Raw genomic sequence first — 27,583 nt, 5'->3', positions numbered from 1 at the left:
CCAGGTCTCGCCTTATTCTGAAAGGTGATAAATTTAATCTTGTTTTGTTTTCTATATTATTTCCTACCCTTTCAGGAAATGATATAAAATCATCGAAAGTATAACAAAAACATGACTTCAAATTGGAGGCTAAAGAATGATTCTGTATATGATTATGCTGGACATCATTCATTTATCTAAATTTGATTGATTTCTTGTGATGATGGGGAGTAGGCAGTACATTTGTAGGTGTTATTTCCAGAGGAATATCTTTCTACACGACTACAAATTACATGTCACTTACAGAGATGAGCAACAATTCAAGGATGATTACAAGAGGGTGAGCTGGCTTGTCCATTAGTTTTTATATTGAGTTGTTTGATTTGAAACTGCCATTTTAATGTTAACAATGCTGTACATTGAAGTCATGAAGTCATGATTTCACACAGTGACTGTTGATGGACTTGTTGGCCGAAATCGGGGCTCCGTTGGGCTAATGCCTCTCCCCAATGTACATAGCTTAACAATTCTCTCAAAGTTAGCGGGTTGGCTGGAGATTGGACACTAGCTGTGTCTCAGTTCGTGGCAATTCCATTGATTCGTAGAATTCAGGTACCGGATGGTGAACATTGAGCACGTCGCTCCCCTCGTCTACTACGAACTAGTATAATAGCAACGAACCGATAGCGCAGTTGGGAGAGCAATCGCCCAGCAAGCGAGAGGCCGTGGGCTCAATTCCCACTCGATTTGTTACCTTTGAGAAAACTGGGAAGTACATTAGTGCAGGATCCGTTGATTCGTTACCTATAAGTAATACGCACTTGATTTCACACAATGCTATACAAATAATACTGCTAAATCCAATATATTTCCTAAAATTAATAGCAACAACACACCCAGGTATCTGTAGATCTCGTAAGAATTATATTCAGCAGTTTTTCCAATGAGACTACATATACGTCTCACTCATATTTTTCAAACCGGTTTTAATATATTGTAATATTATTTGTCTCACTATATATTTCTGACTTTCTTTCATCGTCTTTTCATCGGCAGACTCTCGATCAAAGAGGATGCACAGACCTATCTGCAATGATTGAACAAGTTCATAAAGAGATTAAAAGACGCGAAGAAAATGGAAGAATATCATCTGAACGCAAACAAGAGATAGAACGATGCTACAAACCTTTACATTTGAGTGTCTACTCTCTAAAGGTTAGCTCTAAAACTACATAAAGTACGTACAACCTTTTCAATGCCATTTGTGAAGAAGCAAGTTTATGTATGTGTGTTTTTCTGCGACGAAAACAGTTAGCTTTTGTTTTCTCTAGATCCAGATCAATTGAGGACGACGGTAAATGAGCAATTTTACCGTCCTCGATTTTGCGGGTCAAAACTTCCGGTTTTTCCTAATCACTCCGGTCACTCCCTCGTCTTCAAAAATCCAAGTACATAAACTCGCTAGTTTCCTTGTGATCTCAGAGAAGACACCATAGTTCCCGTTCAATCATATTTTGCAATCTCTCTAAATTTATTCATTTTAATTTTAGGAATTCTACTTATCACCATCATTCTTATCCATTGTGGAATATTGTAAACAAGACAATGCAGTGAAGACAGAAGTACTTAAGCAACTGAAATCTTGGAAAGGTTTACTCCCCTATTAAGAATTTTCACATTCCTTCTTCACAGTCGTCCTCTATTCCTTAATCTAATAATACCAAATTTTCAGCCATTCTGCACACAGTTCCCTTTCCCTAGATGTGTTCTGAAAAGATACGTTATAGTGATTTAACTATACCTTAAGGGAACTTATTTTCGCGCTGCGAGGGTACTAAATTGGAGCAATTCGCGGAACTAATTTTCGCGGTTGACACCTACTTTTTGCCGAAATTCTTTCATATTTCTAAGGGGTTTTTGAGGATTTTTAGTAAAAATTACATTTCGCATAGACACCCAAAAACGCAAAAATTAGTTCCCTTAAGGTAATCTCGTTATAGTTCAAGTATAGGATCAAAACATGTTCTATAATGTAATTATAAAAGTGTTTTTACTTAGAGTTCATTCCTGTTTTTCTTTTAGCCGATCAAGTTTATTCATTGGAAGTGTTCACTAAAGAATTTTGTCAACTCTTTCTCGAAGAATTGAAAAATTTTGAGAAAAGTGACATGCCTAAAGGGCGACCTAACACCATGAATGTGACAGGCGTAAGTATTTCCATAGATATAATTCAAAACCTTATTTATTAACTCATGTATCAACTTACAACTGATAAAAACTGCTAAATGTTCAGCTAAAATGCCTTCCTTATTTGTGCTAAAAAAGGGAAAACGTTATCTTTATAAAGTGATGCTTTGACAGGCTTTGAAAGAATTTATGTAACGCAATTGAAAAAGCGGCAAGTTTTAACTCGATATTTTTGTATTATATTGCCAACCGTTTACAGTTACTTCTTGAAGAGTTGGGATTTTATCAAAACTTGGTGAATCCATTGCGTGAGAAATATTTGAATCCAATAGCTCGTATATTGTATCCAGATTGGGTTGGAGAAGGTAGGCTAGATTCTCAAAGAGCTTTCATTGTTTCTTATGACAATTGTGATGGTGTTTCTAAAGACAATGCCAGAGATCTGGCGCTTCATTTCGATAATGCAGAGGTCACATTGAACGTATCGTTGTCCAGTGGATTTGAAGGAGGAGAGTTGTTCTTCGGCAAATTGTGGAAGGTATTGTTTTATTTTTCATTTTTTCAACACCGTTTGGTGCTTCAGGATTAATTGAAAATTCTTTTTGTTGAGACAACTTTTTGGTGTATTAAGGATGAGCTAAATTTTGCCATCTCGTTTACACACATACTGTAAAAATATGAACTGGTGGAACCGCAATTACCACTTACCAAATATGACAAAACTGCCCTATTCATGATATGCACCATTGCAATGTCTTCCGTTCCACCCAATAGCTGATTGGTTGAAAGTGACGTATTGACTGATTTTACATCACTTCCAACCAATGAGCTATTGGTTCCGTGACGTAATGTCAGAAGACATTGCAGTGGTGCATATCATGAATTCAGGATATGCTTCACTGCAATGCTGCAATGTCTTCTGACATTACGTCATTTTTACAATTCATGATATACACCATTGCATTGCAATGTCTTCCACAAACCCAACAGGTTGGTTGAAAGTGACGTATTAACTAATTTTACGTCACTTACAACCGATCAGCTATTGGGGTTCGTGATGTAATGTCAGAAGACATTGCAATGTTGCATATTATGAATTAGCTGATTGGTTGAAAGTGACGTATTGGGTGGAAAAAAAACACAAGAGTTGCATAATTGCGTGAAGTCATTGCAGTGATGCATATCATGAATTTATTTTATCAGGAATCGACAAACACCGATTACAAGCGAGTGGACCATACTCCTTCACACGGTGTATTCCACAGAGGTCGGCAAATGCATGGTGCAATGCCCTTGGAGACTGGAGAGAGGTACAATTTGATCATTTGGATGCGGTCGTCAAGTGTCCGAAATAAGTACTGTCCGATGTGTGAGCGGACACCTGACCTTGTTCCCACTCTAGGTGAAGGAGATGGCTTTGTAGCTCCGGAGGTTCCTGTTTGTCAATTAAGTTGATAGCTATGGTCAGATATTTTTCCTATATACTTAATTCTGGACTGAGTTTCCTTCAGGTCAAAAAATGGATTAAAAGAAATTCTTGAATCGGGTAGATTATTTTGTGTTTTCACGACTAAAAGAATCTCTGATAGTGTCCTGCCAAAATCGTTTCTGAAATTCAAAATGTTATGTTAGCATGGCGTTCTTAATCTGCATTTAGAACGCCATGAATGTTAGCAAATTTAAATATTGCTTTTGCTATTACTACATTGTGCAAGAAAAAACAATATTGAATTATAGTACATTATAGTACATTATAGTACATTGCTATTACTATATTGCTACTCGGCACTCACGTTTACTAACTTTATTGATGTTAGCCAATTTAGTGATACAGTAATTTTTATTTTTTATGTGCTTTTTGGGATATTTTTATTTCATATGGATGGAGTATTTTTAATGGTGATATTTGCTTCAAATTTTATATAAGTTAAAAATGAATTATGTAGATAACAAATGCAGCTAGTGGCACTTAAGTTGTAATAGTAGAAATAAAAAATTGTTTTGCTTGTTGTGCACTTTGTGATCTAACTTGATACTTCATTTTTCCAGCTACAGCTAAAATGACTCCTGTTCCATTTCTGTTTATCAACTGGTCTAGTTTTAATAATTGCTTCCTCAAGTCTTCAATACTTGTGCGGATAGAAACTAGTAAGCACTTAATCTACCGTATGATCTAGCCATAACAAGCTCGGTAGGACTTAATACGGCCGTAGTTACTTTCTTCGATTGTTCAGCCTAGAGCTACATTCCGTCTCAAATGAATTCTCATTTCTATTCTTCTTCATTTTCAGTGAGGTAAAACTAGAGAAAATAAAAAAAGTTAAAAAATGACAGCAGCTTCACAAATTCAACAACTGATTTTGGAGAACCTTGATCCAATTCATTTCGTAAGTAAACATAATACAACAATTTTCTCGTCTTTATTATTACCATCTCTCTGGTATTTTGAAAACTTCAATATTTTCAGTGTTGTAAGCAATGGTACACTAGCTATTGAAAATAATGATACATTCGCTGTTTTCTTGAAAATTAATCACTACCAGGGTAGAAACTTCGAAATGAACTCTCCGAAATGTTCTGAAAAGCAGATTCTCAAAAAAAAATTTCCTTGAAAGTCTCTTCCTTCCAAAGTAGTTGGCAAAAAGTATTAAATGTGTCTGACCTCTCTGTCTGGGATCTTTTTTTCAGGAGATCGAAGACAAATCTGGAGGATGTGGACAAATGTTTGCATTGATCATCGTCTCTAAAGCTTTTGAGGGTACTCCTTTATTAAAACGGCAACGAAAAGTAAATGAGATTTTGAAAGACCTTTTACCGAATATTCACGCATTGGAGATGAAAACATGGACGGAAGAACAATGGGAGAAACAAAAAAATAAAACCAGTTGAATTATTTGGGCTTGCATAAAGAGAGGGACTGTAGTCACGATTAAACCTTTAATAATACCAATTAACAGAAGATTTGACGCCATTTTCTTTCTTGGTTGTCGAGCTCTGTTCCTCACACTGCTTCGTATGAACAGTAACAATAAAGACAGTCATCGGGACTATCGAAAATGACAAACTATGATCATCTTGGTTTCTAAACCTGTATTAGAACTTATATTTATTACAAAAATTAGGAAAATGGGAAAATTGTGATATATTTTCACCCATTATTAAATGTAGCTATAGATATATGATTTTACAGCACATCCTCTACAATTCGAACCTTTTTAACTTTCTTTTAAATGTCTCCCAAAAACTCGAGCAATTTGTTGTAATTTATAGTAATTAGTTACAGGAATAAAGGCTTGGGGACACAAGAAGTTTTTTTCGCGTTGGTGCAATGCAACATGCTCCATCTCACCAACCTAAAAAGTCTTCTCGACTCTCCGCCCTATTTTTCTTTCGACCAATAAAGGTGAAATCTCACTTTTGCCCCTGGGACAATGGAACAAAATTTTAATCAGCGTGTCTTTTGGGTATTTCCCGCACTTTTTTTCTTGTGTTGGTGGGATGGAGCATGTTGCATTACACCAACGCGAAAAAAATTCTCGTGCCCCCAATCCTTAATGTTAAACTTTAGAACGCCGGAATTTACCGAGTTAACCAAAAAAAGACCTGCATACGATTTAACCCTTTCCGGACGCATGATTTCACGGCTATATGACGCAAACAAAAATTTGATTTTTGACTGGCTTCACTAAAATTGCAATAGAAAGTGATTGATAAAAGATATCACGATAAGTAATACCTCATTTTTTTCACATGTAATAGGGGTTTTGAAATACCACAAATAAAATTTGAAATATGGCTGACACCTTGTCACGTGACCGAAAAATCGGCAGATTTTTTTTCGGAAAGGTAAAATTTTTGACTTTGAATAAAGAAATAGAGTAAAAGGCATTTGTTTTACGCCTTGAACTTTGAATATGAATTAGGCAATTGAATTACTGACCGGGTAAAAAAATTTCATGTCATAAGCTTTCCAAGAATCTGAGTAAAGTGATTTTTTGTCCAAATTTTTGAGCAATTTTTCCCTTACAGATTTTGCCTGAGTAAATTTACAACAAACATTAAACATTTATAATTCTAGTTGTAAACAAGATATCGAAAAGCGGTTTTTTGCAGGTTACGGGAAATTTATCTCAAAATCATTATTCAAAACCATGTTATTGTATTTTGGCGCGAAAACTGTTATAATCTTTTACAAAGCTATGGGCCACCCGGTGGCCCGTGCGTCATATAGGAACACGATTCATGGGCCACCCAGTGGCCCGTGCGTCCGGAAAGGGTTAAAGTTTGATAAAACTTAATTTAAACCTTCCTCTATAGAATTAAAAAAAAACGAGAATAAAATCAATAGAAAATCTTTTGATAAACCTGTATACTTTTTTTGGTGCACCATTTTGGCTTTTCAAACTTGCTTGTGGTTTTCGCGCTATCGCTGTTGGAAAGAACATATTTGAAAAACAAGTGGTTTCCAACTATGAGAACCGATTATTTTAAACTTAAATAGATGTTCAAAGCTGGATGTCCAAGGATTATAGCATATTTCAAGCCGTGTACTTTTTATATTTTTTTTTACCAACATATACAAACACTTAATTTTCTTGCCATTGTGGTTTTATTCATCAATAAAGAAATTAACCGGAATACAGAACAAACATAAGTACGAATTTTCTTAATTTTCACGCTCTTGAAAAAAATTCCCTGATAGCAGTAACCTCGCAAGCCATCACTAAATGATTTCAAGATTATTCTTTGTCTTGAACCTGCACTTTCTTTGCCATTTCGTTACTTCAAGTTGACAGGAACTAAGGTTTTATCTAAAGGTTAGTTTTCTGTATACTTTCTGTAGTTCCTCTAGCTTTAAATCGACATCTGCTTTTATTTCGTTGTCTTTCGTGCGTCAAGAAAATAGGTTCAACGATCTGATGTTGGTCAGAGGGCACAGGGGGGGGTACAGAGGCAGGGTACTAACCCATAGGGTACTAACTTAATTTTTTACTAAAATTTTGTTTAGTACCACCCACTCATATTTAGTACCCGGTACTACTTCATTTTTGCTGTAAAAAATAAGGACACCACCCCTAAAATTTTAAATTTTACAGATTACACCAAGAGAGGGGTACACTATTATTAGTTTTTCAGACTGAAATGATGGAGTCAGAAGCTTTTGTCCTTTGATTTTCATCACACACTTTTTGACCATTTTGGAAGTTTTGTCTTCAAAAAAATCAAAAAACTTCTCAAAAGAGTAAAAAAAAATTGTCGATTAAAAAGATTTCAAATCAAAAAAATAAATATTTGTAAAAAGTCAAAATATTACAACAAACTACTTTTTTTATTGAAAAACAGCAAAATTCTGTGAAAAAGTACCCAAATAGTATCCTGTACTTGCTTGATGAGTGAAAAATACACACCCCCACCCCCAAAGTAGTACCGGGTACTAACTTTTTAGAAATGCAAAAATAGACACCACCACCTGGCTATGGGTCAGTACCCCCCCCCCCCTAGAGGGCACTTTTTTGAGAAACTCAAAGCCAAAGTTCAGCAATTGAGTATAAAAGTAAAAAACAACCTTGTACCCGTGTTTCCGTAGTCTGGCCCGATATTTACCCTACTGCTGATTTCAAAATTTATTGCCGCCGTACTAAGAAACAAGAAACGTGAGATAGATAAACTCTGGTACAGAGTAGTTTTTTATTTAAATCTCTTTTATCACCATTAGATTTGGTATAATACTACATCCAAATTTTTAAAAATTTGCAACTAAATAAAAACTGTTTAGAATAAAATTCTCGTTTTTATTGGAAAAGAAATACATAAATAACAGCACCCGATGTTAAAACAACCTGGGTCACTTCGTCATGTAGAAGAGACCGCGATATCATCAGGGCCTACCAGAGATAAAGAAGCGGCCTTGCCTCCAAACGACCTAAAGTGAACCCCATTAAGGTATATGAAACTCTACAGACTAAGAATAGATCAGAGGCCCATGATAGATATGAACTGTGAATAGAAAAATAGGAGCAAATATGCAAGCAGGGCTACCCCTGTTGTGTGCATAGAATGAGTAATTAAGTATCTCAGAAGTAGTGTTTCCGTGGGTGTTAAAACGTTTAATCCCCTGGTGTATCCCAGCCTTATTTTGAATAAGATTTCCTTTTCCGCGCTAAGATTCCTTTGCCACTTTTCTAGCGAAAAATAACCAGGACTTCGAATAGTTAAAAAAAAATAAGCTTCGGAAAGTTCCGTTTCGTGAGTGAACACAAGATTTTCCGTATCTTGAAACAAAAACCCTTTCCAATTTCATGCTAGTTATCCCGGGAAAAGTAGCGGAAAATTTCTGGAGAAGTGACAAGAATCTTAGTGCAGAAATAGGAATCTTACACAAAACGATAGCGATATATCCCAGCGCCTACTACCCAGCAGCGCTCCACCTCATCCACGGCAACTTCGACTTCGAGAAAAGATTGAGGTACAAAAATCGCTCTTCGTTCTACGCACATTTAGTCCGAATTTCTCCCCGACTTCCCCGATAAATTCAACGTGCCAAAATCATTTCGAGCGGGAAAAGTCGGCTGAAAGAAAATCATTTGGTCAATTTTTGTCAAAGTAGCCAGATTTGGATTTTGTACCAAAATGAGTGCAATGGAAGTAGATGAAGCTCCCAAAAAGAAAAGTTATGAGCTCCCATGGTAAGCTTCTTCTTCCTCAAGTGGATATATTTCCACAAAAACATATTTTTGCCAAAGAATCTTGGTTTATGGCCAGAGCAGAGGAGAGGGGTTTGGATTTTAAATTTTTGACGTTAGTGGAAGTACCTCGATTTTAAGCATGTTCAAAGTTCACAATAATGACTTTCTTTTTATTACGGAAACCAAACGAGCGAGAACTTGTTGTAAAACTAAAAGTCAGCACTCCCCGTGGCCAGACGATCTCAATCGAAACGGAATATCGACGATCGAACCAGTAGAACCAAATCGAACGCAATCGACCGATTGAAATTCGATTGTCGAACGCAATCGAATCTCAATCGCATATTACCGCAATTTTCAGATTCGATTGATATTCGATTGCCTTCGATTGATGTTCGATTGCGCTCGATCGTCGATTCATTGTACATTGACCCCCGGATTGTTCATCGCATAATTTCTACGGGAAATCGAAAGTAATTTCATTCGGTTTGTGATGCTTGAGAGCTTGGATGTTGGGAAGCTGCAAGAATAAAGCCAGACAGTCTCAATCGAACGGAATCGACGATCGAACCAGTCGAACAACAATTGAACCAATCGAATATTACCCAGAATTTTGACGTTCGATTGCGTTCGAAAATCGAATTTCAATAGACCTTTTTTCAAAGAGGACGTCCTATTGAATAATTATGTAGTCCAGCCATAAAAACAATGATAGAGCCATGCATAATTACTGTATCATGCATATTGTAATAATTATGCATGGTTTTATCATTGTTTTTCTGCTGGACTACATAATTATTCAACAGGGTGGCCTCTTGAAAAAAGGTCTATCAGTCGATTGCGTTCGATTTGGTTGGACTGGTTCGATCGTCAATTCCGTTCGATTGAGATCGTCTGGCCGTGGCTGTGTCTGTGACGTGGTCAGTCAGGGCCTCCTTGGTCTTTTATAACATTAGTTCGGATAGAATAAAAACATACCTGATCAACATAACTCTTGCGTTTACTCTTTCCTTCCCAACAACTTTCGTTTTTGCTTATGTAGGTTTTAAAATCCACAAGTAATGAACCTCTTATAGCTTTATCTGAATAAATCTGCTTGAAAACCTTCTGTCAGGTTTCATTCCGTCCGTTTTTTATCCACGTGGTGAACCGATTTCCCTGATAATTAAAAATTGGAACTTTCCCGTGGGCGCGATTGGGCGTACCGCCATCGCAAAATATTTTTCGTGAAAATTTACCGTATTCTAACGCTAATATAATCCAGATAGGAAACAAATATTAAATTTGATTCTTTTATTGTTCGTATTTCTAAATTTCACGATAAAAAGAACTATTTACAAATTATTTTCTTTAACGGGCGTTGAATCGACATTGACATATTTAATGATGTCATAATCAATGCCGTGCATATTTTGTCAGCGCCGTGCATATTTTGTCAACATCCTTTTCATTGGATAAATAAATACCACTAAAATATACAAGATAAGTAAACATAAATTTATCGCCCCCGAGCACGGCTTAGCTAAGTGCACCTCTCTTATTCATTATCTAAGAATTGAAGCGAGCAAAGATTACCGCGTGGGCTGATAGCGGACAAAGGTTATTTGAAGATATATTCAGTTATAATCCAAGGTAGAACAATCTAAACATAGAAAGGGGGTATTCTTTAGTGCTCTATACGATGATTGGTATTTTTTTTGAATTCTATGTTTGGATTTTTCTACCCAGCCCCGTTGCTATGTACGCGCGCCCTGTTGCTAAGACCTTTGCTTGAAATCGAAAGCGAAACCAAAATAATTTAGCGCACACTGCGGTTTTCGTAATATCGATAAAGTGAAAGGAGGCCCAGACTGGACGTGATTTACAAATGATAAAGATAAAAGAAAGATAAAATGACATACTTTTTAATAACAACCTTTTTCTACAAAGCCTCTTCGTAGGAGAATGTGTCTTTTTATAAGGAATTTTATAACACTTCATGGCAGATTAACCCTTTTAGTCCCAGGGGACCGCACTGCGGTCCCTTTATACCCTTTGTTATTTCCCAGAGGACTGCACTGCTGTCCCTGACTTCTTTTTCAAATTGTGATGTTTTGACGGGAAATAAAGAGAAGTCTTTAAGTAGCTTTCAAAGAAGATCGCAAAAGACCGCGTAAAAATAGCTTGTTCAAGTAAAAAGTTTTGTTTACAAAAGTATTTACAAAAATTTTTGGAGGCAAAATCTGTAAGACCGAAAATGAGATTTTTTACAACTTCTACCGTGAAGTCGGGTAACTTGCATCAGTGGAGGGAAACTTGCATAGCCATCAAATGACTGATCAATCAAAGCAGCAAATTTTCAAAACAAATGACTCAGCTCGCAGCTCTACCATTTTTGTTTTGATTTAACTTTGCATTTTATTAACCATATCGGTCATTCGTTTGAGGGCTATTCATGTTAGCCTCCACTGATGCAAGTTACCCGACTTCACAGTATCAATCATTATGATTTTTCTATGAGGACTAATGAGACAATTCTTTTTTCAGTTAGTAGATACTATTGTGCTAAACATTTATCAGAAGAATGAATGGGCAGTGGTGCTGGAGTTAAAAACACTGTCAGAAACCAATTAATTATTAGCAAAATTCGATCCTGTCAGACAAAAGATTGACAAATGTGACTCCCCAAGCTATTTTTAGATTACCTGAAAATTGGATGGGTCTTGGGTACGGTATTGCAAGTGGTCAAGTAGCTATCAAATTTTTGTTTTACTTTAGATCAGCCTTTAGACCTTTATCTAAAATCTGATATTGGATGTTCCTGGGTGCTTGTAGATGCTCATGACATGGCTGCTTTTTTGACCAGTTAAGGGTGCTCATTAGATTGGTCCTGGCTGTTCTTTAGACTGGTTTTCGTTGTTTGTACACAACACCCTCTTTATATACTTTAGCTTAAGATTTTAGTTCAGTTTTCAAAGTTGTCCTTCTTCAAATAACCTTGATTGCCGAAACAAAGCCTGCTTGTCAAATTTTAGGGTTGAAAAGTATCGCCCCACAAAACTGAACGAAGTTACTGGAAATGAAGAAACAATCAAAAGACTTCAGGTTTAAGCCTTTATCCATCTAACTTCTTTTCTATCTATGTGCATGTGTTATACATATGAGTATCTTTATTATTAGTTTATGTCATTCTGGTGTCTATCATGGAGCATTATTACATTTATATACCTGCAGAACTATTTTGATGTCTGTTCGTTCTCCCTAGAACTTGTAAAGATAAAATTTATTATTTTTTAGGTATTTGCTGAACAAGGAAACTTGCCAAACATCATTATTGCGGTGAGATTTTATGATGGAATGATTTAAAATATGATGGAAAAAATTAGGACTATGAGACTATTTAACAACCTTTCTTTCTAATGATATTTGTCAAAACTGATTAAAAACAGCATCTAAGGAAGATCTTGTCTTTTGGTTGAAATTTTTCTTTTGATATTGAGGTAAATTTTAATGCACTATTGTCTTTGTAGGGTTCACCTGGCATTGGAAAAACAACAAGTATTTTGTGTCTTGCCAGACAACTCCTTGGTGCATCTTATAAAGATGCTGTACTGGAATTAAATGCTTCAAATGATCGGTATTATTATAATTGATTTTTTTTTAATTTAGGCTGTATTGTTTGTAGGGAGAAATCGTTATAAGATTATTTTATTTGGATTGAAGACAAACAACTATTTATTTTGCAACAGTTTCGGCACTGATCCACTGATAAAAGTTTTTTTGTGAAAAACTGAACAAGCATCCTAGAAGATGAATAAATAAACATAACCCTTGTTTTATTTCAGTGGAATTGACGTTGTGCGAAATAAAATCAAAATGTTTGCACAAAAGAAAGTGACATTACCTAAAGGCAGACATAAAATTATTATTTTGGACGAAGCAGACAGGTATTCTTTATTGGCCCAGGCCTTTCATTAGCATGTTGCTGTCTGTGTTGCTGTTTGTCTTTTTAGTTTAAGTTCATTTACATTGTTTCATGCTAAATTGCGTGTCTTACGTGCCGCGCCCTATGAGCTGTAAGAAAGAAAGATGCTCTAAGAATGAAAGATTGAGTTGATTCTCTCTAATTCAATCTTCACAAGACCAGAGAAAGATTTGAATTACAGAGAGTAATTCTAAATGATACCAACAAATATAATAATTGATTGGAACATTTTCCAGATTTTTCAAAACACATTAAAAACAAAGGCGGGTTAAAAGATGAAGGCTTTTGACAAAATGAAGATGCGTGAAAATTTAAAGGCGCAGGGGAATATTAAGGCGCAGGGGAATATTAAGGCGCAACAGAGAAAAATGAGGGCTCATAGGGTGCGTAGGGTGTGGAGACACAGAGAAAAAGGAGGGTGCAAAGGCGCGGAGGTGCATAAGGTGTGTGATTTAGCAGACTCCCTTTTTCACAAAATAAAGCAAAAATGAATAAAGGTGCATGAAAAATGAAGGTGCATAAAAATTGAAGGCACATAAAAATATATGAGGCATATATAAAGAAACGTGAAAATTTTAAGGCTCGGGTGCGTAATCCCAGTATCACTTTATTAAAGTGACCTTTGTTATAAACTATTCAATAAATACCCCCTAAAATAGACGCCCCTCTTAAGAACCAAAAAGTTTTATAAACACTCTTTATTCAAAGAAATATGGTATTTTTGTTAGCGCCAAATTAAAAAGCAGCTGATTAACTTAAGGGCTGATAAGGTATATCAGGCAGATGTAAAAATTTTGATTACAGGGCTGAATTTTGAAATTTACTTTCATTGTCTTTTCAGTATGACTTCTGGGGCACAGCAGGCACTCAGGAGAACAATGGAGTTATTTTCCAAAACAACTCGTTTCGCTTTAGCTTGTAATCAGTCAGATAAAATCATAGGTATATAATTCTTAGTTTTCAAATCTGGCCCAGTTTTATCTTAAACTTTCATCATTTTCATTTCAAAGCAAGCTAAAAAAATCAACATACTAGCAATTCTAACTATCGGATTTTACTAATCACTTTGAATGTTGTTTGCATCTCAGAGGCGATACAATCACGTTGCGCAGTGTTGAGGTACACCAAATTAACTGATGCACAAATTTTAGAGCGATTGCTTGATATTTGTGACAAAGAAAAGGTATTTCATGAAAATAGATGTATTTTTGAACTTAAACTACTTTTTGTGAATTATTTTTTGACAAACCTGAACAAACCTTTATTTTCTTGTTTTTATTATGACATCTTTTCTGTGAATCATCTTATCTGTGAATCCATTCATTTAATTGTTAAAGATAATATTTTTAAAAGGTTCCAAAAACAGATGCTGGACTAGAAGCTATTGTTTTCACTGCACAAGGAGACATGAGACAGGTGATGAATAATTTATACCCAATTTATATTATAGATGCTAAGACACTTCAAGATCATTTAGAATATACGTGACATATTTCTTTGTCATTTAGTCTAGAAATCTTTCTTTATTAGTTTATCATTTTTTTGGCTCACATCTCATCATTTTTTTCTTTTTTAGGGAATCAATAACCTCCAATCAACGTGTGCTGGATTTGGTTTTGTTAATTCAGATAACGTCTTCAAGGTATTTTTAAAGATATTGTGTTTCTTTCAATGGATTATCCTTTTCTTTCATAGCTCCTCTCACAGCATCATAAAGCCCTGACTGGTAGTGAATAGATGAATCAAATTTCTAAATAAACCAATAAAGAAAATTTTTATTTCTAAATTGACGAATCTTGATAGAAGTTTTGTTGCAGAAGACTAAATGAGAGTTTTCAGCCTCTAGTGAGGGGATATGAAACCGTTCATGACACCATATATAATAAACATTTTTCAACATTTAACTTTACTCATGTGAAAAGTTTCGGAAAAGGAGAATGATGTCTTTCTTAACAAAAACTTAACTAGTGACAATAAGTTTCAGGAAAGTCTGCAAAAGCCACATTTCGTCCTCTGATTTCCTGTTTCAAGTGTATCAATATCCATGTTTATCAATTTTTCAATGTAGGTTTGTGATGAACCACATCCACTATTAATCAAAAATATGCTCACGTTATGTGTTGAATCCAATTTTGAGGAAGCGTATAAGATAATGTCTCACTTGTGGAAGATGGGTTACTCTGCTGTAGATATCATCTCAAATATATTCCGTGTTTGCAAGAATCTGGACATGGCAGAATATTTGAAACTAGAATTTATCAAGGTAAGTTTAGTCAACTTTAGTTTTTTTCTAGCTGTCTTTTTTATAGTACATTTTTGCTATTAAAGTTTGTTTAATATTGGTTTAATGAGACCAAAACCGTTTACTCGATTTATCGCAGGGTATATTAGATGTCTAAACTAATGTAGCTTTCCATCAAATTCCATAGGAGATTGGTTACACACACATGAGGATTGCGGAGGGTGTTCAATCATTATTACAAATGTCAGGACTTCTTGCAAAACTTTGTCAAAAGTCTCTCCCAAATACATAACATCGGGTTGAGGTATTTTTTCAACATTGATAAACAACCTGGTAATTATTCCAAAATGTTTGTCATTTAAACACTTTTTTGTAAATATACGTCTCTAAACGAACCTATTGTAAAATTTTATAATAACAAGAACAAATTTTCATTTTCCTTTTTTTCTGTCTTCTTTGTCTTTAATGCTCTAGTACCATGTACCCAGGCAATTTTTCATACCCTTTAAGCGTCCGGTTATCAGACGCTGCCCCTCTTGAAGCTACTAAAATATTGGTAAAAGAGCCTTTCCTTTTTAGTGGAAAAACACTGGAAAAGTGCCCTTTTTGGCTACCAACGGGCGCTGCCTTGCCTTTCTAAAATATGGCCTGGTACCAGTATCATGAATGTTGGCAGTAGTGTTGGAATGTCTCATTAACATATTGGTTTCCCGGTTCCAAGCAAAATACCTTTCCATTGTGATACTTTTTCTTTCATCAGTACGATAACGTCAGATTAAACATTGTATATATAAAGTGCTTACCAATATTTCCTTTAGAAAATGTAGAAAGGTACTAAGAAAATAGAAAATCTTAAAGACAATGGCATCAATAGATGATCTCAAGAATGTGTTAAAAGAGACTTTGGATAACAGAGGTGCATTGAACCAAATACGAGCACGGATCAGAGCTGAAGTGTTTAGTGCTTTGGATGATCAAACTGAACCCAAACCTGTTCTTTCAAATGAAAACATGTTTATAAATGAATTAATACGAGATTATTTAGAGTTTAACCAATACAAATATACAAGTACAGTTTTGATGGCTGAGTCGGGTCAACCGAAAGACCCTATTGACCGTGAATTCTTAGCTGCTGAACTGAATATTAATGAAAGTCGTAAATCAAAACAACTACCGATATTATATGGACTTGTTGCACATTTTCTCGATGGTAAAAACAAAGAACCAACACAGAGTAGACGCTCCCCAACTGGAAGGCTATCCCCAGTTAGTGGTAGAAGGTCCCCACCTGTAAATGGTAGAATCTCACCCTCTAATGGAGGAAGACTGTCTCCTGCTACTGGAAGGAGGTCACCTATTAGTGGCCGGAGGTCTCCACCACCTGCCAGCATTAGGATGTCACCAGGAGGTTATGGTGCCCGTAAAATGCAATATTCTCCTCCGGTACCAGACGATGATCCTTCTAATATGAAGGGACTTGTTTATCATGCCAAAAGTAAAAGAAATTGAAAGATTTATGGAGATTCTTTATTTGGTAAAGTGGTTTTGTGGTTCTTGATATGTACTGGAACTGATGGAATGCTTATTGGCTTTATATCACAGATTACTGAAATTTCAAAATTTTTGAGAGAGAAAGTTGATATCAATTAAGTGGTTATGTTGTTTTTGATATGTACTGGAACTGATGGAATGTTTATTGGCTTTATATCACAACACAGGGTACTGAAATTTCAAAATTTTTGAGAGAGAAAGTTGATATCAATTAAGTGCTTATGTTGTTTTTGATATATCCTGGAATTGAGGTTAATCCAATGCTTGGCTTTACATCAGTTGGTACTAAGAAATAAAATGTTTGCGAGAAAAGTTTATATCAATTTAACTGGGATGCTTATTTCGGTAAATGTTTATACAAAATGTTGACGATGATTGATGTTGCAATAATTTTGCTGGCTTATTAATTTAATCCAAACAATTATTAAATTGTAAATTTTTTATCCTTAATAAGTTTTCATTGAAAATACTTAAACGTCGTTTCTTAAGATTCTATAAAACTTATGTTTGTGAAAAATTTCAATCTGTTGAAAAAAAATATTTATTACAGTATGTGCTTGAGTATAATTTTGAGCTCACAAATAGCTTCCATTTCATTTTTCTAGCAATAAAAATAACAAATGAATTAATAAGAAAAAAAAATGGCAGATGTCAAATGTAATGAGGAATGTAGTGACTCAAAAACCATATGCGTTGCTGAACAGAAGCCAAAAAGTATGTTCTCAAAAAAGTGCTACATGGTGTGGTAAAAACACTGACTTTTTGGAAACTTTTTCTCGGCGCCGGCCAAGCTAAATCTTTAATTTTGAAAGTGATACCCAATGGTAGCACAACTCAATGTTGATGAATAAATTTAAAATTTTACAAATTGACCCACTATTAGGTCACCACTTTTCTAAAATCTATGGCTTGTTCCAGGGTATATAAAAGTCAGGGTTTTTACAACACCATTACCATTTTTCCTATACAATTTTCCCTCTTGTGTTTAATCTTTGTGCTTACAGATCCTTAATGTTTACAATCACTATCATTATAACTCCACCGGAAAATCATGAGAATCTCATGATGTTTAATTCTAACCTTTTCTTCATCATTGCTCAGAAACCATCAACAGACGTGTACTGAATCAGATTCCAGCTGAAATACTGAACAATCAACTCCTAAATAATGCTATCAAACAGGTAAAACTCTAAACCTCCTATTTAAAGGAGGTTTTTCTGTTTTATGACTTTGATAGATACATCACAAAATCTGTATCCCGATTTAAGTTTTATCAAATCTTTTGGTTTAGATTCCCATAAGTTTCTTTCTATGAAATTTCTTTTGTAAGGGAATGTCTCTCTTAAGATTTCTTAAAGGAATGAGTTCGGGACTTCTGGGGCTCATTAGCTTGATGAGAACCATCAATAAGTGTTAGACACGTTACATTGTAATTATTTTTTTATTGTAGCTGCCAAGTAATTACAATTTTGAAATCCATAAGACGATTTGGAAGCTGAAACAAGCTGAATCAAAACGAGGTTCGGTTACTTTAAATTATGATGAATTGATTGCTAAAGATCTTTCTTAAGAAGTCTGTAACTTTAAGCGAAAAGAGGAGTCATCACACAAATCGCCCACTTAAGATCGAGCGAATACCAAATCTTTAGCCGTCGATCGTTTTTACGGTTTACAGTAAGCTATCTATCTTATGATGTTTGTGCTCATGAATCAAAACAAACGACCTTAAATTTCTACTTTCCAGTTGCACTACAATTCCCTGAAGGATTACTTCTTTACGCATGCGCCATTGCAGATATTGTGGAAGAGTAAGTAATCTCTTGGATATACGAGTGAAGGTAGAGAGAGAGTCTATCACCATATTGCCCTAACACCCTGCCTGATAGTTCTTGGGATTCGAACACAGTCCGTTGCGGTACAAGTCTGTGATCGAAACCTTCACACTACCAATCGGCAGAATGTTAGTGAGACACAGTGATAGCCTTATCCAGATGGTGAGTGAATGTATACCGAGTTTATCGTTCTACATCTATAATTCGGTCTCTTGGAGGTTGACGATAAGGCGCGAGACTGAACCATTAGTCTCCTACACTTTTTTTGTAAGAACAATTTTATGAGAAAAAAGAAGGCCACGAAATGCCTTATAAAAATGAGGACAGTTTGAGAACAACGCTGATTCTGGAATACCTGATATTTAAGAAATTCTTGTTTCTTTTAGCCTGTAATTCAGGCGAAACCGAAAGCCTTCAAATGACAAAAGTCACTGTCCTTTAAATCGTGACAAGTATTCGTTTAAATGGTTTCTTTTCTATAATGTGTCTAGATTTACGGAAGCCGAAACGGTGATAATGGGAGATGTGACATATGGAGCGTGCTGTGTTGACGATTATTCAGCTCGTGCTTTGGAATGTGATTTTATGGTGCATTATGGTCACAGTTGTCTTGGTAACATATTTTCATCATTTGTTGTTTAATGTTAATAGACTTTTACTAGCCGTCACCCGGCGTCGCAACCGCCGAGTAGAGTGTTGTTGTTGTTGCGGCTCTTGGACTCGATTAACGTTTGTATATGTCATATACGATATAAACCCAGGTGGTTTTCTCTCCGAGCACTATTACCTTATTGGAACTAATTTTCGCGGGAACTAATTTTCGCGGCCGAAAAAAAATATCCGAAAAATTGCATTTGGCGGGTTTTAATTTTCGCAGTTTTTTCCATTCTGGAATTTTCGCGGGTTTTAATTTTCGCGGTTTTGTCCTTTTTTGGTCAAATTTCTTTCATTTTCCTAGGGATTTTTCAAATTTTTCGATAAAATTGGAAAAAATTGTATTCCGTGGGAATTAATTTTCGCGGTTTTCAACTCTCAAAATTTTTCGCGGGATCAAATTTTCGCGATTTTGACGAAAAACCGCGAAAAACGCTAAAATTAAAACCCGCGAAAATTAGTTCCAATAAGGTAGCTAAGAACCATCTTCGACATCATTTGATGCGTACAAAGTGTGTAGCTGTCTTCTTCCCCGTTTTTTGTTAAATCATTCATAGTGATTACCTCTTAAAACCGATTCTTCTCCCTGTTTAAACTTTTCCCTTGGAAAACTATACAGACAATTTTATGCAGGTCTTAAAATGTACAGTCGACTTTCTCTTAGTCTCTAAATTCGAATCTTTCTGTAATTTGAACTAAAATATTGGTCCCCTCGGCTGGAACGTGGATCAAAACATTTTATTCATTTTTTTTTCAGTGCCAATCAATGCAACGGAGGGTATCAAAATGTTGTATGTTTTCGTTGACATACAAATCGATATCATTCATTTTATTGAAACTGTTAAGTTGAACTTCGCTAATGGAAGCAAACTGGCTCTCGTTAGCACTGTGCAGTTTATCACATCACTTCAGGTATGAAGATTGGGTAATGTTACTGTTAACTGTACAGTTATGATACCCTTTTACATAATGGATAAGCTATCAACTCGTAAAGTACAAAGTATCCTGTTTAGCTCTTTTTCTCGTCAGGTTTTGAACATTTAAATAAATTTTAAAACATTCGAATCCTGTAGTCCGCAAAATAGAAGAAAAAAGCACACGGTAGACTAATTAATAGGTTCTATACTGTATTACATGTAGTGTCCGATTCCCCTAATAAAGGGCTTATATCCTTTGCTCCTGGGGAGATGTTTTTTTTTTTGTTTTCAAGTAATTAAAGCAATGTGTCAGCTGCATCTCCCCTCAGGCGATTGGTCCCAACTAGTTGATTATGTTCATCCTTCCACCCACTTTAGAAGGTTCCTAAACCCAGATATGATTGATATAATCTCTTAATTTTTCCGCTCTTTTCAGGCAGCCAAACTAGAATTAGAGACGGATTTTAACATAACCATACCGCAAGCCAAACCTCTATCACCAGGAGAAATTTTGGGTTGCACATCACCGAAACTACCTGACCAAGATGCTATCATGTAAACAAACGTTCTTATTACAACTCTTCTCTTTATTTTTTCCATTATGGGCTTCTTGCGGTGTTGAATTCGCTCATTTCGTTTTAAATCTCACTTTTTTGCAAAGCTTTTGGTTTAGATTTTGAACAATTAAGACCTCATTTTCTTGGAATGTTTTAAATCAATTGAGACGATTACCTATATTGCTTAGGCCAATTGTTTAGTGTGACCATCCACCAATTCTATTTTCAGTTGGAATTCAATATTGAATTATATCACCTGTATTTCTGTGTTGTGTTTTTGTTACCAATGTGCTCAATGTAATCATGTTTTATTTTCCTAGTTTATATTCCTGTACATATTTTGTCTGTGCCGTTTTTCGCAGTGTTCATTCTGTCAAGAACTGAAAATACCATTCTGACATATCTGTGCTCTCAAGCTGCATTTTGTGGAACTTACTCTCATTCTTCAGATATTTAGGAGATGGACGCTTTCACTTGGAATCCATCATGATCCACAATCCAAAGCTGGCAGCTTACATGTAAGGTTCTATCTGCTCTCTTTTTCTCGGTAATCGTTAATTGTAGTTATTGGAACTATTAGTAGCTAACATAATAAAAAGTGAGTAAACTCCTGGGTGTGAAAATTACATTTCATTCTTTAAAAGATTGAACCGTTAAAAATGGGTACAGGTTTAAGACTGCGGAATGGCTTTAACATTAAATTCATTTACAAATTCATTTTAACTTTTACGTAATTTATACAAAAATCTTATGACAACATTCAGTACGACCAAGGAACTTTAATAAAACTTTAATAAAACTCTTTTATTTAAGTTCCTTGGTACCTTATTATATTTTTATAAATAGCTGCTATGATGGGAATTACAAAAATTAATATGTACTGTTAACCACTAGGTATGATCCATACTCCAAAGTATTTAGTCGCGAAGAATACCAACACGAAGAAATGCTACGGAACCGAAAACGAGCTATCGAGACTGCATCCAAAGCTCAAACATTCGGCTTGATTCTCGGTACCCTGGGTAGACAAGGAAGCCCTAAAGTATTAGAGGTATTCACGATTCATATGTGATCATTTGGTAATTGCAACTTCGCTGCCGTAGCTACCGGGTGGGGCAAAGAGCAATAGTTTTTTGAAAAACAGTTGATAATTTTTTGAAAAATTACCGACTTTTCGTTCTATTTTTCATATAAAATTTAACTCTTTGAACCCCTTGAACCTTACCCCCTTGGGCTAAAAAAATATTAAACCTCGTGGTATCGATGGTATCACTAAACCTGAGACCCCAATATCGAAATGCCTCCTACGGCACTGAATCTCAAACGCAATCCTTTTGTGGAGGCAGGTTTGATAAATGTTTGATAAAATTTATTACCATTCATTTATCTCGGTACCTGTAATAGATAGATTTTCGCAAAAACCTCTTTTCGCGGAAATGGCTGAAATTTGTAATCAAATCAAAATTCTCAATATTACAGTGGAGGCTCTATAACTCGAACATGCACGATACGCAAATTTGGAAATTTGTAAATTTTATAGAGTAATGTTCAACAGGGAGCAGAAAACATTCGAGTTGTAGAGATTCGAGTTATGGAAAATCCACTGTAGTTAAATTCTTATCCAGTTTCTTTTTCCTATAGAGCTTAGAAGTGAAATTAACAGCGGCTGGAAAGAAGTTCGTTATTGTGTTATTGTCAGAAATATTCCCTGGCAAACTGAAATTATTTGAAGAGATAGATGCGTAAGTTATTCTCACAACCTTCAAGTAGATGTTTTAGACTTTTTGTCTAGCTGGTGTATTCTTGCTATTCACACACCTGGTTCGAATGGACTTTCATCCAGGAGTACTCAATTCGAAAATGAGTGTTAAGGTCGTGAAAATAAGACCTTCCGTTGTATATGAGATTTTGGCCAAATTTAAGCAATTTATACTTATAGCGAAAATTATACTTTTATGGTACAATTTTTTAATTTTTTGTCAATTATAAGGTGATTTCGGGTGATTTTATAATAGTCGAATTTTACTCAAAAAACTTTCATTGCACTTTTATAAAGCCTTGCGTCTTAGATGCATTTAAGTACGCGTACTTCTTTTTTTGTTCTAGGTGGGTGCAAGTAGCGTGTCCGCGACTCTCAATTGATTGGGGTTTAGCATTTCAAAAGCCGTTGCTTTCACCTTACGAGGTAAGGAAATTTGTTTACTAAAATGTTGCAATCTCTTTGTCTGCTGCCCAGGTCAAAAGGGTCGAAAGGGTCCCCCAGCGGTTTGCGTGAATGCGTGAAAATTTTCAAAAAACTGCGTGAATGCGTGAATGGGAAACATTGCTTGAACAGAAATTGCGCAAAATGCGAAAAAAAATTACGTAAATGGGTGAATTCGAAAAAACTTTTCTCATCACCATTTACAGTACGTTTGCCTACCTTAGACCTTTTGACCTACCAAACCTTAGTCTTTACACAATAGAGAACCTCCCTAGTTTTAACTCCGAGCAAAGATGGCGAATAAAAACAGTCTAGAATTTTGATTGAGCTCAGTGGCTCGAACAAAACGTACAGGACGGCGTCGAAGGTCGGGGTGAGTATCAAATCATATTTTGAAAGTTCAGTAAACGAAGTAACCTTTAGACTGAGCCTATACAATATTTTAAACTATTCAAAAGCTGTTCTATCTGTTCTGTTTTGTGTTTTTTTTCGCTTGTTGTCAAAAATAAAGTCAAATGGGAATTTCCTTCTTAACAAATAGGGAAAATCGAAATATTGATAAAACATTAATCTATTATGAGAATTATAGGTTACTATGACGATGATAGTTTGATATGGAAAACTAATCATGACCTACCAGAGAGATGGTATACAGTAACAACTCTTTGGATTTACAAAATATAGTCCTAGCAGTTAAGTTTATGATAACATAGGGAAATATAGGATAACATCGGGCGTGCCAACATCCCCAGTTGGGTCATCCCCTTAGACGCCAATGCCTCCAAACTAGCGCTTGATCACCAGGGCCCGGTTGTTCAAAAGTCGATTAGATTAAACCCCGATTAGCTCTAAGCGCGATTAGATTTCTGTAAATCGCGCTGCTCAATCAAAAATTTGAAAACTGTTGTTGTTGAAAGTTTTTCTCACTTACTGAGAATTCAGTATGTCGGATGGTGAGATTTTGCCAAAAGATAGTTGTTTTATATCGGAAAGATACTTAAAGTTAGATTTTCTCAATGATAATTGAGAAAATTGGTTGTTGCAGACGTTTGAATGTTCCTTCTTTGTCATCAGAACATTAATTTCCCATTAATTTTTACGTCACTTCGCAAAAAAAAATTGCACTTCACAGAATCGGTTTTTCTTTCCTTTACGCAATAAAACGGAAATGTATGAAACTATAATAGTCGTTATGAGTTATTCCAAGATGTACAGGACGGCGTCGAAGGTCGGGGTGAGTATCAAATCCAATTTTGAAAGTTCAGTAAACGAAGTAACCTTTAGACTAAGCCTATACATATTGTAGTGACCTGCTTCAAATCATAAACTCTTTTCAGTTTTGATCTCTTTATCACTTGTGGTACGCATCTAAAGTAAAAAGGGAATTCCTCTCTTTGCATGTTTTCATTTTGATAGTAAATAATTTTGCCGTAACAGAAATCTCAAATTTCAAACTCATAGTTTTTAAAGAGGATGATATCGTCAGCGAATACTATGATCGATGTGCTAATTTGACCTGGTAGATATGTCCCGATATTGAATTTCTGAATATTATCAATGATGTCTTCCGTGTAAAAGTTATACAAGTATGGGGGTAGTATTGAGCCTTGACGACTGGGCAAGACGAAAGGGTGATGTAATGAAGTTTCTGTATTTTCTAGCTGCCTCACCATTTATGTATAATTTTATTAAAAATCTAAACACAACACATCTGGTAGCTTTCTTTGATTTTTCAATTTTTCGAAAAGGACATACCAGTTGCAACTATCGAACGCCTTTTCAGCATCCAGGCTGCAGATGTAAACTGGTGAGCCTTTAGAGTTGTAAAATGAGATGGTGTCACGTATCAAAAGTTCAGCATGTATAGTGGAAGCGTCTGAAGTGAATCCAAATTGGGTGTCTTTATGTTCTTTCAGTTGAGGGCATTTAAGAATGATCAGTTTTTCTATGAGTTTAGTTAGGATTGGAATTAGACTCACTATACGGTAGTTGTTTGGGTCGTTGATAGGTTTGCGGTGTGATTTCAAAATTGGGACAATGTGAGAAGTTGAGAGAATTGTTGGTAGTCTGGGAGCGTTTAGGATTATGTTGACAAGGTTAGCTATGTATGATAAAACCTTTTCGTTGGTACAGTGAATGAAATGTTCTGCCTTGATCTCGTAGGGGTCAAAGGTTTTGTTCTTGTTAAGACTGTTGATAGCGAAAAGTATATCGGAATCTGAAAACTAGCTTGGAGATGTTTAGATCGAGCTAAGCAAAATTTTAAGGAAATTCCGAAAACCCTTTAAAACCCTTTTTGGCTAAAAACAGCTAAAATTGAAAAATTTGATAAAGATAATGCTTAGCATATGCTTAAATTTTTTCTGAGCCTAGACATGTTTGTAAGTGGTATGCTTATGAAAATATGTACCGGGTGCGCCACAAAAAAGTTTCTCTCTTTAAAGTGAATTTTCTCGACGTCTAAAAATTAAAAAATAACCAATCCTTTTTCATTGGAAAGGAGAATAATAAACTTTAATTTTGATGGGTCATTTATTAAATTTGGTTCATTAAATCAAAAGTCATGCGCAGTTGAATAAAAAAAAACGTTAAAAATTGACGAATATAAAGAATTGGTTCCTTTAAAATTTTTGGATTTCAAGAAAGTTAATCTTTAAAGAGAGAAACTTTTTTTTGGCGCACCCGGTATAATGTTATACTTCGGCTTGAAGTATCTGCCAAGTGACCACATGTTGTTTTCCGTAAGATAGTTATTGACTCTTTTACCGCCGGCCAATTATTAGCTCACTTTAGGAAAACTGACTTTACAGCAGTCAAGGTGTACTGAATTCTACATCGGATCTCCCAATTTACCTGGAAAATTGTTGAAAACTTTATTGAAGATCAATACTCTTTGCGAGTTTAAAGACGACGTTAATCGATATGATTTTCTTCTAATTATACTACGATCTACTAAATTGAAATAAGACGCGAATCTCTTTAAACCGAAACTTTATAACTCAAATGTCTCCTTAAGTAACTCGAACAAGTTTTATGGTCCCTTCAGTTAAAGGCCGCTACCCAATCAACATTTTATATTCGGCGAACAAGGCGCACGGCTCGGGCGCTTTTTCGCTGAAGGCTTTTCTCAATTCCACTGATCTAAAATAAATATGCTGCACATTTTTTTCTTTTTTCTATTGTTGATATTTTCTTGCACACGGTACAAGAGAGTTAAACGTCTCTTCTGATTGGCTAAGTAAAAAAAGAAAAAAGTTGAAAAGGTTCAACTCTTTTCGCGCTCAAAGCTACAGCCTTTTAAGGCTTAATTTATGTAATTCATGCAATAATTAAGCCGTGCGCCTTGTTCGCCAACCATAAAATACTTAGTGGGTCTTTAACAATACCTTATAAACCTTACTCCATAACTCGAAATTTCCTTAATTCGAACAAATTTATGTTCCCCGGAGTCTCCACTGTACTTACTAAGTAGACTTTCAATTTTGTTTCAATATTTAGCTTGCTGTCGCACTGGAGGAATGCTCATGGAAAACAGTCTATCCCATGGACTATTACGCCAACGAAAGTCTTGGTCCTTGGACTGTCAACAATGAGAAACACAGACCTGTCCGAAAACCGAGAAATAAACAACCAATCAAAATACAGTACGAGACTTGATCACTCTTGTATTAGTTGATTGCAAATGTGGTATAAAGTCCTATATGTCTGAGTTGAAGATTCTCTTCTAAATGATGGATGGTGGCTGGTGATTGGTGGTAATGGTGATCTTTTAAATGGGTAAATTTTCGTGTGGGCTTTTTGCGAGGACTAATTTTCGCAGAAATTAATCCATGTGAAATTTATTCCAATAAGCGCGTATAAACTATATAAATGGGCATGGTTAATTTCTGTGACTCAACATGACTCAACAAATGTTCATGGTTTGTAAATGAGCTACGGTTTAATTTGGTGGCGCTCACCTCCATATGTGATCGTTTAAAACTTGACCACGGGGCTATTTGGTAATGGTATTTATTCAATATTAGTGGACTGGGTTTCAGTGTGTTATCGAGACTTTTGGCAAATACCTTGGTTAGAAGAGGATGAGGATGTGTGTATCATATTTATAAAAGCCATCGTAAGAACCAACTTGTTATGCTCGTCTTTTCCCTAAAGTGTTCTTATTTTCCGACGAATTCTAGCCTGATTTTTTAGCTTTTGTAAAGAAAGTGTGCAATGTGAAAGATTTCAATCAAAAATGTCTTACAGAACAACCTTACAGAACAACCTTACGGAACAACCTTACGGAAACGGCTCGGAAGAAGCAAACCTTTGAATTTGTTTGAATCAGTTTTATTTTTATAATTTTTATAGTTTTTAGATTAATATACCTCGCTGCATTGCTTATCTTTTGGGATTGTTTTGTACGGTCTGATTTTAAGATTTTTTTATTTATCAACAACCAATAATTGTAATCAGTCATGAATTTGTAACTTTATTAAATCTTTGCTAGAATCACCCTAAAAACGAGTTTTAGGAAATCCTACCTAAGTCACATGACATTACAATAGAATTTCAGCGCTTGACCAATCAGAAGCTTCGCGGGTTTTCGAAAACAATAGCAGCAATATTTTTTACCATATTCACTTTTTTTTGCTGGGAAGAGCTTAAAGCACGTCATCTAGCCCTTCGAGCTTTATAAATCTATGGTTTTAGGCCATTCAAAGAAAACGTCAACCACAGTCGGTGATTCTATTGGTGCTACTATTTGGTGCATACTTCATGGTGCTCCTAGGGCCTACTGGTGGTATCCAGTCAAAAATGAGCCTCTC

The 27,583-nt window shown here is 35.4% G+C and overlaps 4 protein-coding genes across 4 annotated transcripts; all 4 read left to right on the top strand.

Annotated features, from left to right (window-relative positions):
- Window positions 1-73: 73 nt before the first annotated feature.
- LOC136823870 (2-oxoglutarate and iron-dependent oxygenase domain-containing protein 2-like) lies at window positions 74-4,189 on the top strand. Its single transcript, XM_067080025.1, has 6 exons — window positions 74-319; window positions 1,036-1,194; window positions 1,530-1,629; window positions 2,062-2,186; window positions 2,426-2,704; window positions 3,370-4,189. The coding sequence occupies exons 1-6, from the start codon at window positions 200-202 to the stop codon at window positions 3,619-3,621; spliced, it is 1,035 nt and encodes a 344-aa protein (XP_066936126.1). The 5' UTR covers window positions 74-199; the 3' UTR covers window positions 3,622-4,189.
- Window positions 4,190-8,709: 4,520 nt separating this feature from the next.
- Window positions 8,710-15,497, top strand: LOC136823768 (replication factor C subunit 2-like). The gene is made up of 11 exons (XM_067079938.1): window positions 8,710-8,852; window positions 11,867-11,936; window positions 12,129-12,170; window positions 12,362-12,468; window positions 12,677-12,778; window positions 13,658-13,758; window positions 13,905-13,999; window positions 14,170-14,232; window positions 14,393-14,458; window positions 14,885-15,079; window positions 15,246-15,497. Exons 1-11 carry the CDS (start codon window positions 8,797-8,799, stop codon window positions 15,348-15,350), a joined length of 1,002 nt encoding a protein of 333 aa, XP_066936039.1. The 5' UTR covers window positions 8,710-8,796; the 3' UTR covers window positions 15,351-15,497.
- Window positions 15,498-15,876: 379 nt separating this feature from the next.
- On the top strand, window positions 15,877-17,097 carry LOC136823767 (centrosomal protein 20-like). Its single transcript, XM_067079937.1, has one exon. The coding sequence runs from the start codon at window positions 15,920-15,922 to the stop codon at window positions 16,565-16,567; it is 648 nt and encodes a 215-aa protein (XP_066936038.1). The 5' UTR covers window positions 15,877-15,919; the 3' UTR covers window positions 16,568-17,097.
- Window positions 17,098-17,212: 115 nt separating this feature from the next.
- LOC136823796 (2-(3-amino-3-carboxypropyl)histidine synthase subunit 1-like) lies at window positions 17,213-26,842 on the top strand. The gene is made up of 12 exons (XM_067079968.1): window positions 17,213-17,323; window positions 17,711-17,790; window positions 18,060-18,129; window positions 18,354-18,417; window positions 18,933-19,054; window positions 19,853-20,007; window positions 20,449-20,567; window positions 21,019-21,087; window positions 21,464-21,620; window positions 22,211-22,311; window positions 22,676-22,754; window positions 26,271-26,842. The coding sequence occupies exons 1-12, from the start codon at window positions 17,251-17,253 to the stop codon at window positions 26,427-26,429; spliced, it is 1,248 nt and encodes a 415-aa protein (XP_066936069.1). The 5' UTR covers window positions 17,213-17,250; the 3' UTR covers window positions 26,430-26,842.
- The last annotated feature ends 741 nt before the right edge of the window (window positions 26,843-27,583 follow it).

This window comes from Clytia hemisphaerica, unplaced genomic scaffold, assembly GCF_902728285.1.
Source record: "Clytia hemisphaerica strain Z4C2 unplaced genomic scaffold, Clytia hemisphaerica genome assembly, whole genome shotgun sequence".
Taxonomy (NCBI): domain Eukaryota; kingdom Metazoa; phylum Cnidaria; class Hydrozoa; order Leptothecata; family Clytiidae; genus Clytia; species Clytia hemisphaerica.
This window is presented reverse-complemented; position numbering and strand designations above follow the sequence as displayed.